General features: G+C 43.0%; 1 protein-coding gene across 1 annotated transcript; it reads right to left on the reverse strand.

The window, feature by feature from the left end:
* Window positions 1–8,901: 8,901 nt before the first annotated feature.
* sdf2l1 (stromal cell-derived factor 2-like 1) lies at window positions 8,902–12,471 on the reverse strand. The gene is made up of 3 exons (XM_083672638.1): window positions 12,227–12,471; window positions 10,829–11,025; window positions 8,902–10,699 (listed from the first exon to the last, which is right to left on the reverse strand). Exons 1-3 carry the CDS (start codon window positions 12,402–12,404, stop codon window positions 10,421–10,423), a joined length of 654 nt encoding a protein of 217 aa, XP_083528764.1. The 5' UTR covers window positions 12,405–12,471; the 3' UTR covers window positions 8,902–10,420.
* Window positions 12,472–15,785: the final 3,314 nt, after the last annotated feature.

Below are 15,785 nucleotides of genomic sequence, written 5' to 3' on the forward strand. Positions count from 1 at the left end.
GACCACTAGGCTCGTATAGAAATGAGGAGCTAACTCGTGGTGCTAGCGTATGCTCATGTTTATCTGGAGACTGTTGGAAGAAGGATATAGGTTGATGCACATTGCAAAGCGTCTTGGAGTGAGGGATATTTGTCAAATGTTTGGTCATAATTGCTGACAGGCTACTCGCTTTAATATGCAAAAGAGTGTTTCACCTCTTTAATGCTGCTAAATGATAATTGACTAAAATGCACGAATCGATACAAAACAATATAAAAAAAACACTGCCCATAAAATAGTTTTTCTCAAAACACGCCTGTAAAGCCGTAAACGTGGTTTTAAACGGTCGGATCATACAGCAGCACCAGAGAGGATGTTTTCGGAACGTTGCGGAGGCCCCTCAAAATTCTGAGAAAAAAAAAGAAACAGCGGAATTTCTCACATCTGTTGTCTCAAAAGTCTCTGGTTTAATGGGGGTCAAAGTTCACCGTTTCTGCCACTGAAAATAATAGCGCCTCCCTGGAAGCTGTTTCTGTTTAAAATGACCCAAACGTTTCCTCATACTTGATCAATGGAAACAACGCGAGGCCTATGGATTTTCAGCTCAAATGTCCCACTGAAATGTTGCCTTTGAGTGTAGGCCTACTTAATGGACTTCAGCACAGCTCGGCTATTTCATTATCATAGGTCCATTCAATGTAGCTACGAAATTAACTTAACGTTTGTTTCCATAGTTTGGATCCGTTTGTCTGTTCTTGCAGGCAGATTTTACTATCAAAAAGATAAAGATTTGATTTATTTTCAAAACTGTATGGTCGCTAAATATGTGGATACACCATGAGTATATCATTTTGTTTTCAAAACTTCAAAGCAGCAGTCTATTTCCAATTCTGCCTCATGGTTGTTTATTTTAATTTAATTGGCGAGTAGTTGCATATCAGAACATTGTTTGCTAAAATCATTTCAATTAAGATGTTCTCATCCTTTTGAAAACCCCCACCAGTCCAATTGCCATGTTCATCAAAGAACACCTTAACGTTGCGTATGTTTCAAATATCTCTCTCTCTCTCTCTCCCTCCCCCCTCTCTCTGACATACTCCTATAGCATGTGCCCCATGCCACGAGCTTGCATGTTCGAGGAGGTTGTGTAGGACTCGTCACCAGAGGAGAGGGTTCAAAGCAAAGGACAGATTTTCTTCACAGTGTATTGGATTACTCTGCGGCTAAGTGCGAGAAATAGAGTATTTGTGGATGTTCCACAAATTAGTTTTAGACGGAGGACGTGTTTGTGTGTGAGTTAGTCTCTTATTGCCTTCTCACTTCGGAGGAATCACGTCTGAGACAGACAGGTTTGGAGATCTGCGTCACTTGAACAGGAATCAGGATGTTGTCGAGTTGATTGACTTGATTTCAGCAATTAGTCATTTTCTTACTAATGGTGGACACATCGTTTAAGATCAGGGAGATAATCTATTTGAGGTGATGATGTGAACATAGAGTAGGTACATAATGTGGAAGAGTCATGGTGTGCTGCGTTCTGCGTAAGGATTTAGGAGGAGGGGTGTGATGATCTGAAATCAGAAAAATGCTCATAATGAACCCAAATGGCTGAATTGGGATTCTTAGGCACGTGCCATATCCGTACCCACCGCCAGAGTTCGGAATTCACACGACGTCAGCAAACTCTCCACGTGACAAGACGACCGTGGGGAGACATGTGCCGTTAAATTGGACATTCTTTACTCGAAATGTTCCCAGGTATGTTGTCGACTCTGTCTCTCTCCCTCTCTCTCTCAATCTCTATCTATCTGTTTTATGTCGCCATAATTCCATTGTCCATCAAGGTTTGGTTTGCTACATTGTATGAACGTTTCCTTGCAGACGAGACCCTATCAATGTTGCCTCTGCTTTAGTGAGTGTTAACGGAGTAGTGCAATATTGCTTATAGGGTCTTGACTTTGAGGGATGTCCTCTAGTTTCTCATTGACCCGTTGTCTGCGATCATTTGTTATTCACGACTGTGTGTAATTATTCATTTTGTGTTATTCACTGTAGCTGTCTGAATGTTATGTGTTACCTCATGGTGAGTGGCTAAATTGTGACTTGAAATACATTATTTGCACCTTTGTGATATTCTAACAGACGATGGTTAAAGACGTTAAGGTGTGTGTTTGAACAAATAACAATGAATCAACAAGTGAACAGGATGCAAACGTAGCCTCGTTTCTAATACACAGAATATTGCCTAATTATTAACAATTAAACTTAAATGTTCAAGTTGTGGTTAGGGGATAAATCTGGGAATCATGATTTATAAGTTCAACATATTATTATGCTATTTAATATTACGATTATTTTGTGCAAACTTTACACACTGAGGATGCTGTCAAATCAAAGTGGTGTCAAATATTGTTCATAGTTTAAAAAATAAAATAAAAAAAATCATAAGATTCATACATATCAGACATAACATTAATTAATAAGCATTGACAAACACTTCACAGGGAAATAGGAAACAAACTATTAACAGCTATACACATAAGCAATTACACATTTGAACAAATTCAAAACATTGTAAGCATCTATAAAATGCTTACAATAATATGTAAGTATTTATAATGTATTATGAATGAAAGTTACTATGAAGTGTTACCACTGAGTAAAAACAAGAAGGCTGTGCTTCATAAATGCAGCGCATGCTTTCTAACAGGCCTCTGATATGATATTCTCGAAATGGAATTATCATAAATACTTCAGTCATTTAATCATTTTGAGGCAAATAAGTTGCACTGTGCAACTGTGTGGTTGGTTACTTATAACTTATGTTATAACTCATGTTACAGACACAGATCATCCTCATGTGCTAAAATAATAATGTAGTTATGGTGTAATAATGGGTTAGATTATAATATATTTATAATACAGATAATTTAAAGCTTGAGGTTGAGTGTTGAACTGTGTATTCAGAGATCCACTGTGGTGTTATGGTTGTTGTGGTTGTTGTTGTTGTTATTGTTGTTGTTGTTGTTGTCACCTCAATGACAATAACCGTGTGTATATTTGTATTTTGATCCATCTAGTTATGGTCAACCACAAGTGGAGTATGATTTTGTAAAGTTTGAAGTTTTTAACAACATGAAGATTGTAGACCACTGTAATCATCATAACAGTCGTCCTGAGAGATTTAACTCTCTCAGTTAAGAACACAAATGTTCATGCTGGTCTATGAATTGGAAAATGTACAATGTTTACAGTTACAGCTGATAATTAATGTGTTTAATTGAGATAGTGAGATAGTGGAAGTGGATTTTATTGCAACCACAAGACACAGCAGGAAGTTGTGTACTAAAACTGCACTGTCCTGCTCATCTGCTGAACATGTGCTGGATGTTACTGCTTCTGTTGATAATAGGTAAAGTAAAAGTGTGTGTGTGTGTGTGGGGGGGTGCTCTTTAACCTTCTGAGGGGCAATGTCCCTTATTTACTCCCTTTGGAGCTGGTTTGAGGCTAGAGGCCACATTCTCTGAGCAAATACACACACACACACACACACCGACACACATGTGGTGCGTTACCTCACCGGAAGACAGGAATCTCTCTGCCTGACACTCTTTCCCTGTTGCACTACTGTGGGAGCTGCAGCAAGCAGTGCAATAATGAAAGGGCATCAGTCAGCTGGGCCACTTCCCCCCTAGGAAGTACACTCAGGGAAGGAAACAAGTGCCCAAGGAAGTACACTCAGGGAAGGAAGCAAGTGCCCTAGGAAGTACACTCAGGGAAGGAAACAAGTGCCCTAATAGGGGAAGAAACACTCAGATGTGCTTAGAAATGATTACATAAATGTGATGAAGTGTTTTCTTGCTGATGAGTGTTCAATAAACATGTGAGAAAAGCCATTCCGTTTTTGGTCATGTGTTTGAATTGAATTGGGTGGAATTCCTTTTAAATTGTGTGTGTGTGTGTGTGGTGGGGGGTCTTTATTGTAAACATTTAGTGACCCATACAAACCCAGTTTACATTAGCTACCAACAGAGATACCTGCTCAAATAGCCTTCCAGTTTATGATGAAAACAAACAGACAGTGTTTGTTCTGTGTAAGCACGTTGAAACAAAGACACGGTGACATGTGGTGCTCTACTGTCCCCTTCATCCCTCCCTTTCCCTGTCCCTCTGCCGTCCTTCAGACGGTGTGGGACGCGTTTCTCCGTCCCGCTGCCCTTCTTCAGACGGTGGTGGGACCCGTTTCCCCGGCTATTGAACTCCTAAATAAATACTATAAAACGGGTTCAAAGATTTACACAACCTGCTTCTGAGACGTCCACTTCCGATTTGTTCCACCACTAACTGCTAGCCGACTAGCACCGAGCGCAAAGTGAGACGTGTGAGAGAGAGAGAGAGAGAGAGAGAGAGAGAGAGAGAGAGAGAGAGAGAGAGAGAGAGAGAGAGAGAGAGAGAGAGAGAGAGAGAGAGAGAGAGAGAGAGAGAGAGAGAGAGAGAGCAACTCCACATAAAACATTGGGACATTAGAACGCAGGGCAGGTTAATATAAAACCCACTTCCTATTGAGATGTGTGGGTACCTCTTGGGTGGTCACAGAAGCCCCATTTACATTTCCTCTCCTCTCCCCACTCTCACGCGGCGCTGGGGGAATGGGCGTTCCTCTGCCCGCCACTCTTTTATGCAGGGCCCTCTCCTCCCCCACGTTCTCTCTCTCTCTTCCCTCCCTTCTCCTCCCCCACGTCACAGTGGCCCCCGTAGGGTTTCTGAAGGCGAGGTGGCGACAGTAGTGGCCCCTTTTCACACACACACACACACACACACACACACACACACACACACACACACACACACACACACACACACACACACACACACACACACAGCCGTTATCGCTAACATATGGGGCCAAGAGGGAGACGTAATGTTTGTTTTCCTTGACCTGTAGAGAGTGGCCAGTTGATGGAAGCGGCTGCGTCTTTGAACATGTGACGGTCCTTGCACCTATTCTAGGAAGAGGGGGAAGGATAGATGACTTCCACACACAACAGAGCACACCGACTTGTTAGGGATAAATATTACTTTCAGACGCTCATGGATAAAACCCAGAGTAATGAACCCTGTATAACATGCAATAGACTCAGCCTCCGACTCATGAGGTGTGTGTGTGTGTGTGTGTGTGTGTGTGTGTGTGTGTGTGTGTGTGTGTGTGTGTGTGAGCACGCCATAAAGGTATCCAGTGAACCCGATGGCCTCTCATATTTCGCATATACCGGTAATCAACATTAACGAGCTCAGATAAAATGACGAGCACGCGCACCGTTTTTGATTGAGTCCGTATAGACCTGACGAGCCATGTTATACGGCGATGTATTACATGAATAATAGCCTTTAACATGTGGCTTATATGTCCTTATGTAAGCTTACACAGAAGCCTAACACAGTAATCCTACTATCAAAAACAACCACATATTTAACATAACATTAACGTGTATGTTTGAAGCCTATCTTTTAGTGAATTGAAATAAAACATTCATTTTATGAGCATCGAATGGATGGAAATCATGTCGAGAAATGGATTGGATTCGGTGCCTCAGTGTTGTAACCTATATTTATGACAATAGTTTAATTGTGATAATCAATTTCACATATAAAGCAATCTTCTTGACAATTATAGCCAAAGAAAGAGATTATATATATTGACTATAAGCCGGTTAGTATTTATTACCGAGTAAATTCATTATCTTGCGTTTCCTCTCGCTTTCCACACCACAGTTCTTCAGACAATAGCATATTTATCAGCATCAACCTTCTGTGCATATTAAAGACACGGATATCCACAATCGAGTTTTGCCTGTTGAGCGTTTTAAGGCCAATCTTTAAAGCGTAATAAACATAATCTAATAGCCTACCCCAGTAAGATAAAATATCCGCTGCTATCTTCAAATATAAATCAGATGCCGTCGTTATAGACGCTGTATCAGTTCTTCATAAGCTAGGCTACCACCGGTCGCTCACCGGAGGGCTGGCCGTGATCACCTCCGTGGCGGCCGGCCCTCAGCCTCCGTGGCCGCCGGCCCTCAGCCTCTACGGGCGGGGACAGAGATGCAGCCGGAGCACAGCGGATGGATGAGGAACATCCTCACTGGTCCAGGGTCGGTGATGGCTGGCTGTTTAGCTGTGGTCGATCGCCACCTACCGGATGACAAGCGTCAGTGCAGCTAGACCCAGTCCGCAGTTTGGAGAGGGAGAGGGACGGTAAGCAAGTAAGCTGGATCAAATGTGCCATAACCGTCCATCAAAACAGATATGGAAACCAAATCCATTTAAATATTAAATAAATCTTTCCAACGAGAGACTGTTGTTTCAGTGTTGGTGTTTGAGTAATGCTGTAGGGCGATAGACTACATTCAGATGGCTGTCTGTCTTTCTCCAAAACCTCCAGTTCCAACCATCTTATCGGTCGGATACGACCTATACCTTATTTGGTTATAGTGACACGGAGAAACCTCTAGTAAGGGGAAGGGATAAGGCATTGAAAGAGATAAGGTACAATTTCGTTAAAAAAGAACAATGATAACTTATCTTACACTGCCCTAAATGCAGAACAATTCTTTTCCAAATATCCTTGGGTTACTTATTATTAATTAGCCCTATAAGTGGTTGTGATATCGTTTAAACCAATGCAGCACTGACGCATTAAGATAATAGTGAATTGTTTTTTAAATTAGATTTTCATATTTTATTGTATCCTTATTATACGCTTACATGTGAAATTAATTTAAATTCAATTCCGGATTCAGTTAAATTCAATACGATTCAAATACGCACGAGTAACAACAACTGTTTTAGTTCACTATTAGTGAGATATGGACTATAACTTTTATCTACATGGCTATACACTGTCACTATAATTGACATGTTTCCTAATAACCTATTTACTGAAAGGCGGCTAGTTAGGCCACCTGTTTTGCCCCAAATGGACCACTTAATAGTGGACAACTTAAATCACATCACATCCTTATGCCGTTGATGAATTCAATAAATTCAATAAACGAAATAGCCGTGAGGTAAACGAAAACAGTTATACTGTATCTTGAACTCTCTCAAACCTCGGGCAATTTGTTTCATTTATACATGAATGTTTCATGACTCAAGAAAAGCTCAACAGACAAGTCTAACCGCTGGCGTGAAGCTACACGTCTGTTCGTTAAAGTGCACGAATTCAAAAACACACAGAAAAATGGTTTCTCAAAAACTGTTGATTTCTAGCAAGGTATACATGTATGTAACAAATGCATCATCTGAAGTTAGTGGTCCTATCCAAAGGGAATCTCGATATGTTAATCTCGATATGTTCGAAAATGCATTGATAACGATACTAATATAAATGTTTTAAAACTTTATAACGGTCACCATAAACATATAAGGGACACCATTTAGATGTTCTGTAATCAAAAATGAATATTACAAAGCTTTTGAGTGACATTATGCTGTTTCCTGGTATGACGTTGGGTGCCACACAGATAAAACAGTCGTTTTCCCCACATTAGTTTATTACCCCAAGAATTAACGAGTTTAATCAACCTCCCATTCTTCTATCTATCGAGCTACATCTCAATAGTCCAATGTGGTTTCCTCTCACCGTCTCCTCTCCTTCATCAGCACTGATCTGACACATGCAGGATAGGGGGAAGCTATAGGGTATTTGCTTTCTTACTTAGCAGCCTCATTTGAAAGTTATTTCAGATCATTGCAAATGTAAGGACGAGAATAGTAGGCTGCTTCACTCTGAACTCCAAATGGTATTTGCTCTCCGTTGCCTCTAGAGGGTGCTGTTTTACCATTTAACAACAGAGACCCTAACCCTAACTCTAACTCTAACCCTAACCCATTTAGCCCTAACCCATTTAACCCTAACCCATGGAACCTCCAGCCACAAAGTGCTGGATGTAATATTAGCATGTTTATTTCTTACAGTTTAGACCTGGGAAGCTCACCCCACTGTCTTGCCATGCTGCCAAACTGGAAGTGTGACTCTTTCTCCCTCTTCCATATAATCTGATTTTAAACACTGTCCCTAACCCCTAACCCCTAACCCTAACCCTAACCCCACTCCTAACCCTGCTCAGTTTTGATGATAGACCATTTTTTCCATTTGCAGTATGGCCAGATATTGGGGGGCCTAACTAGGTAAGGGGTCTCTCTGGCCAACCATTAGGATGACTTGATGGAACGGAGCACCACAGGGTTGAGTTTACCAATGGTCTCCATTAGGGCCACAACATTGTGTTGAAATAATTTTCTATGAATTCACCACCATCAAATGACACTCATAATGTGATGATTAAAAGCTTTCTTCTGACTAATATCATCATTGTTTCCTAAAAAAAATATATAGCCACTCATAGCAATTATATTAACTCAAGCCACATAAACAATTGAAGGTAAACATAAATGTATCCAGTTCACACAAATGGAGTCACACCAATCTTGAAAATACAGAATACAAATTCAAATTCAAACTCCCAATTGATATCACTTATTATCACTGCGACTAGGAGTGATAACTGCCTTACACTGACACCTGCAGGCGATAACCCACAGACCATACATTACACCCTTGTCATTGTTTTATTATTATTATATTGTGTTAATTTGTTTGATTGTTGTTGAGCTAGGAGCTAGATTACCACAAGCATTTCACTGTATCACTTATAGCTATATGTGATGTACATGACCAATAACATTTGTTTAGATTTGACCTATGACCCATGACACCACCAAAGGACTTGATAATGCTACCTGTGTGATAACCCTGACAGGATGTACCTGTGCAGTGGAACAGGATGTACTTTATGTGTCATCCTCCCCTCCTCCCCAGTAGTACGCACTGGTGGAGGTAGAAATCTGAGGACGGTTTTTATTCATCTTTATCTTTATTCATGTGCTCAAAAGTTTCCCAAAACAAACAACGCCTTGTAAACAAACAAAGCCTTGTAAACAAACAAAGCCTTGTAAACATACAACCGTTATATTTCAAGAGTTCAAATTGAGTTAAAACAAACCAAACATGTTAAACACACACATCCGATTGAAAAGCATTGCCTGTTTCTCTACAACTCCCCTGGAGCCATCTCTGGTTGAATCAGCTGTGTGTGTGTGTGTGTGTGTGTGGGTGGGTGGGTGAGTGTGTTCTAACTGAATCAAGTGGCAGATACCAACAACATCATAACTCCCATTAGTCAGGTGTATAAAGCAGTGTCTCCCGTCTGATACCACGTTACATATGTCATCTAACCCTAACCACTGGCCGATCACATCACTCTGTCTTTGGATCATCTTGATTGCTGAGTGAACTGGAGAACCATGGACAATCTCATCATACTGTGATGCTCTCTGGGAGGCAGAATCAGTGACCTCCTCCTACACATTGGTGGTAAACATGGAATGAAGTCACTAGGGGAACCCTGGTCAGACCAGAGACTAAATGAAAGCTGAAATTAAAGTATTTTAACACCAGTTCACACTTGGAACCATGTTTCAGTGGGTTCATCCACATTTCCACTGCTGCCAAAGCACATTCAGAACCTCTCACCTCATATTGGACATATTGGCACAGGAAAATTCATAGGCTGTCATTATGGACATAATGTGGGGACAATTACAAAATAACAATTACAAAATAATACAAGATTTAGTTTATTAAAATAAGTTTAATAAACTAAAAGTGTCTTGTAAGTCCAGGTGTTGGGGCTTTTTATGTACAGTACAAAATACTCACCTTTCATAACTGACTAACACAGGAAGGAGAAAAAAATAATAAAAAAACAGTTAAAATAAATCATTTTTTAAATAAGTTATCCAGTCTTCCCTTACAGAAATAAACCATATTGCTTCAGATAGATGAACATAAATGTTACATTTGAAACACAAGAAGGAATCCTTCACACAAGCACAAAGGAGGAAAACAGGTGAGGAGGTTGTTGTTTTTTTAAAGTGAAAGGCAAACCATTTTATGCTATGTATGTATGTATGTATGTATGTACGTACGTACGTACATACATACGTGTGTGTGTGTGTGTACACAGTATGTGTTGATGCCTAAAAAGTAATCAAGTCAAAAGAATAAATCAAATTCCATTTTACATTTTGTAACTAGCATCAGAATCTGAGACAGACAGGAAGACAGGCTAACATCTGACAACAACAATCCAAGGTTTGCCACTAATTTGCAATTCACATTGACAGGTGTATGAAGGTTTGTCTGACAATCAAAACTCACAATAAAAAAGAAAAAAAGAAAAATCTAACAAGACAGGAGGAGTCCTGGTTGGGTAACGCAATGTCAATCAAAACAGGGACATACAGGCTGACATGGTACTGTATGTGTGTGTGCATGCGTGCCTCTCTGAGTGTGTGAGTGTGTGTGTGTGTGACGTCATCAGAGCTCGTCGTGCCTCAGCGGCTCCTGGCTGGGCTGGATGAACACGCCCTCCATGGCCCTCCAGTAGCTGTGCTGGTTGGCCCCCGCCATGCCGTGCACCTCCCGCTGCCCCCGGATGGGGTGGCCGTACTGCTCGCCCGTGACGCTCAGGAACACGTCTGTGCCCACGTGTCTGAAGCGCACACTGTCGTCACGCTCCCACGCCTCGCCGTCGCACTGCACCGCCCACACATCCAGGTCATCGCCCTCGCCATTCTCACCGAACGCACTCACCTCCTGGGGGGGGAGAGGGATGTGGATGACACAGGAAGTGGACCACAGTGTGTGTGTGTGTGTGTGTGTGTGTGTGCGAATGTGTATGTATGCATGCACGTGTGTGTGTGTGTGTGTATGCATGCGTGTTACCTGGTTGTTGGACAGCGGAGAGCTGAAGTGGTGTGTGTGGAGGTTGCGTCCCGTGGTCATGTGTGTGATGCGGAGGGCCTGCCCACAGCGGACGGGTGTGCCACGCTGGCAGGTGCCACTGGGCGTGGCCCGGATCCTCCAGTAGCTGTTGGCGTCTTCCGCATTCTCCACGCCGGTCACTGACTGCTGTCCGCTACCTGTCGACAGAGACAATACAACACTTTTATCACCTCACTGTTCTTCAGAATGATAAAAGGTAAAAAAAAAAAAAAAAAGGATCAAATCAAATCAAATGTTATTTGTCACATACAGCCATAATTAATATTGTGAAATGCTTTGGGATAATGCTTTGGGATAATACAATATAATACAGTAATAATAAAACAGTGACAGTAGTAGTGCATAAGGGTGTAGTGTAAGTAGCATCAGTAATGACTGTAATAATAACAATAGTAATACAGTGTCAAGTGTGTAGCAGCAATAATTTACAGTAATAGTGCAAGGTGCCATGTATGTAGCAGCAATAATCGTCAGATGTGCAAAGAGCAGTGTCAGTGATGACGAAATACTGACAACACAGAACAGAGGTTTGTAATTCCACTTGTGATGGCAAGGCATATGAAGTGTTGAAACGCTTCTACAGAGGGGATATGTGTTCGAGCTGAAACCCAACGCTCTCTTCCGCTGTGGCCTTTTGTGTCTCACGTTACTGTGACCTCTCTCTCGGGAAGAGAAACACTTGCTTCGGTTTATGTTATTGCTGTAACCAACATCTAATCTGGAAGAACGTTTCTTTCTGTTCTCGTCTAGTCTATTTCATCTGTAGTTGTCTAATAATGACACAGGCGACACAGTAATGCGGTGATGGGAATGTGTTCATCGCCTTTCTATCTCTTTCCCACGAGTGGGGATGGAGGGAGAGGGACGGTGGGGATGGAGGGAGAGGGGCGGTGGGGATGGAGGGAGGGGGACGGTGGGACTGCGGGAGCCCATTTAGAACATCGACATGAATATGAGGACAACATGTCTCCAACACGCCGAACATGAACATAACAATGCACCTGTTGTACTACAAACGTATGATTCATCGACTGATCGCTACGTCGTTGCGACCTCAGTTCTGCAGTGCGCCTAAATGACAACAGTCAGATATATTATGTTAAAGTCTAAAAGTAAAAAGCAATAGGGCAAATCTGTCAAAAGTAACATCCAGAGAGAACTAACCGGTTTCCTGTGTTTAGGCCTTTTGTCAGGCACACACACATTGCAGCCAGTTTATTTGAGACCCCCTGATTCAATAGATTATATTCATAAACAGCATTAAATCGTGCCCATGAATTGAGAACGAGAGAAGCGTCCAGTGACGGTTAGGCAGCTGACGGTAAGCTGCCGGTTTACCTGAGCCGTATTTGACGTCGTGGGAGTGCAGGCGGACGTTGTGTCTGGTGTTCAGTAGTTTCAGCAGAGAACCGCAGGTGACATAGTCCAACTCCGACTCTCGTCCCTCGCATTTCGACCACAAAAGAATCACCAAAAATGACTTTACAAGAACACGGATAGCGTGAATGAATCCCATTGTTGTGTCTCTATGTACATAGTCGGGAGAAAAAGGATGATCAGCCCGAAGACAAGGCAGTTTCAAACGTTAGTGGTGATTTAAGCCAATGAGAGCTTGACAAGTCCTTGAATACGGAAGTGAAGAACAACACATGCTGCTCTGCGATTGGTTGAAGCGCATGTGAGGTCACGTATGTGTGGAATTGCAATAGGACCCGGAAATCAACGCAAATAATCAGAATTTAACTGCTGAGTAGACTAGAGCAGACATAGGAGGTCAGATCAACAACATTCAGGAGAGGAGGCCCACTCAGTCTGTGCTGCAGTGGATGTCTGTGAAAAGTAATTGTGTGTGTGGCCTGTACTGTTTTGCTTTTTTCTCAATCATTTCAACTCTAGGAAGTAGGGACATGTAGGCGAAGCATAGTGCCCCCTGCTGGTACAGGTTGGTAAGTTCATCAGAACACCATGACAAACCATAAACCTGTCTGTCAAACAGTACCTATCTGTCAAACCCTACACCTGTCTGTCTGTCAAACCCTACACCTGTCTGTCAACCCTACACCTGTCTGTCTGTCAACCCTACACCTATCTGTCTGTCAACCTACACCTGTCTGTCTGTCAACCTACACCTGTCTGTCAACCCTACACCTATCTGTCTGTCAACCCTACACCTGTCTGTCTGTCAAACCCTACACCTGTCTGTCAACCCTACACCTGTCTGTCTGTCAACCCTACACCTATCTGTCTGTCAACCTACACCTGTCTGTCTGTCAACCTACACCTGTCTGTCTGTCAACCCTACACCTGGAAGTGATGTTGTTGGTGATGTTCCGGCTACAGTGAATCCTGGACTTACTTCATTTGTCAGTCAGTCAGTGACTCTTTCTCCCCATCACTCCCCTTCTCAGCCAGACACAATAAAGAAACAAAACAGTTTGAATGCTCCTTGATATCATTTATTTGATGTCCAGACTGTCCTGCCGTGAGTGACTGTGTCTTGACCACTCTCTGTGGACCGGAGCTATCTGGGGCCAGGGAGAGGGGTGACGATCATGCCCAGTTTGCGGGAGAGGGCGATCTCCCTCCTGGTATGACGGTTGAAGCTGGTCAGGGCGGCTTGGAGGACCCCCCTCAGTGTCAGGGCAGGATCCGACCCACGGGGGGCGCTGTTTGCTGGGGGGAGGCGACCCGTGTACCTGGGAGCAGTCTGCCCAAGCCTCTGCAAACAACAACACAGGTGGAACTTTTATATAAGTCCCTAATGTTTCATCAGGTGAGACTTCTCATTGTTTGAATTGTGCAGTGATGTAGTTTGAATGAGCTAAGGCTTCAATGGTTTCTTTATCTTAGTTGACATAAAGTATCTGCCCTTCCACTCCTTTCAATATGCCACTCGCACGCACGCATGCGCGCGCGCGCACGCACACACACACACACACACACACACACACACACACACACACACACACACACACACACACACACACACACACACACACACACACCTTCTTGTTGACCAGGTAGGAGCTTAAACAGCCCGTCTTCACATCATGACGGGTGTCAGAGACGACCTTGTTCAGACATTCTATCGGCTGGTGACGTGGTGGTTCATCCTCCTGGTTGCATGATGACGTCTTTCCCTGCTGCTGCGTCTTCAGAATTGATGACGACACCTCCCCCGGAATGCCGCTAGTGTTCTCATTGGTGGATAGGTCCAGGAGCTCGACCAACACGGCCGAATCCTCAGGCGTTGGTGACGTAGAGGCTCCCGCTGGCCCTTCAGTTACTTTGGCAGGTACGTTTATGCCGCTGTCTAGTGTTTTAGATTGGGAGGTTTTAAGAGGTTTTACCATAAACAGCGGCGTGCCGTCTGCTTTTTTGGTCCGGATGAGTTTGTACATTACTTTTGAAATCACCCTCTCTAGCTCCTTGTACGTTCCCCTCCTCTCCAGGAAAGCCTTGAACTCCTCACTGAGGTAGGCCGCCATGGGATCACTCGGACCGGTGTGAGACGACGACCGCGCCTCGATGGACGAGCCGGAAGCTCCGCAGAAGAGCACCATGTCTTCGTCGGACTCCGTCCATTCCTGGTCCTCCAGCAGCTTGAGGTTTCGAAACAGTTCGCATTCAGAGTCGGTCAGGTCGGTCATGAGAGAACTGCCTCCTTGACTGTTGTTTGACCCGGGGTCCGACTCGGATCCTCCCGCGGCCTCCATTGTCGACAGGATAAACCCACAGAATCCAGACGTTATAGGGGCCTGAAATAGCCTACTGTTTTCTACATGTAGGCTATGTGGCTGTTTGTTTGCGACCCTAAATACCCATCGCTAATGAATACTGGCCACTCGTTATCGACCTCAATGTCCAGAGTGATTCCACAATGATTCCATAACATAACTGCACAGTGAACAGTCGAACGTCTAGAATCAGAATGTATCTGTGAGTCAATCAACGATGTCATCAAGAATGCAATTAATGTTCTATTAACGAACTCCAAAGTATAGAAACAGCCCTAGATATAACCGTGTTATAGAGTGTGGTTATGAATTCTACATTCTTTAGGGTCATGGCCCTAGGGCTGTGGCGTGTGACGTGGAAACGGCCTAACCCTAACCCTCAGTGTCCAAACAGAACTGTCTTATCTTATTGAAAAGTTAAGAATAGAAATAATTTACGACAGGCGTGATGGAAACAGCAAATGTCGGTTAACTCAACTTATTTTTGTATTATTCACATAATATTGTACGGACAAATGGTTGAAACACAAATGGGAACAGTGCAGGTCTTGTACATTCAGAGTGTGCACTGTGCAGCCTTTTGTTCCTGCTCAGCCTGAACACCAATAATCAAGAACTTGGTGATGTTATGCATTTATTTACTCAGGTGTGCATGCTGGACTTGAACACAAGCTTTTGGGTCTTCAGGTTAGGATCTGGATTGAACAAGTCTCAGAGGAGAACTTCTCATAGCCTATAACACGCTACCAGCCATTCAGGACCTCTACTCTGAGAGGTGCAAGAGGAAGGCTGGGAAGATCATCAGGGACCCCAGCCACTATAATGACAGAGCTCTATAATACCCCCCCCCCCCCCTTTGATCACAAGACATCTGACATTATTGCACACTGACATTATTGCACTAGTACTATTGTCACTTTATTGTGACTTTTATTACTTATTATTGAATTGTTGATTGTTGCTGACTGCTGTTGTTGAGCGTAGAGCAAGATCCCAAAGCATTCCACTGTCAATTACAACTGTTTGCGACATAAGTGACAAATAAAATTTGATTTGATAACACATTAGACATACTGTACAGTATGAATGAACCTTTTAAGTCCACAAGAGGTCGCTATAAACCATAAGTTGCTCCGGCATCAGTCTGGTTCGGAGTCGGA

Source organism: Argentina silus, assembly GCF_951799395.1.
Source record: "Argentina silus genome assembly, chromosome: 7".
Classification (NCBI taxonomy): Eukaryota; Metazoa; Chordata; class Actinopteri; order Argentiniformes; family Argentinidae; genus Argentina; species Argentina silus.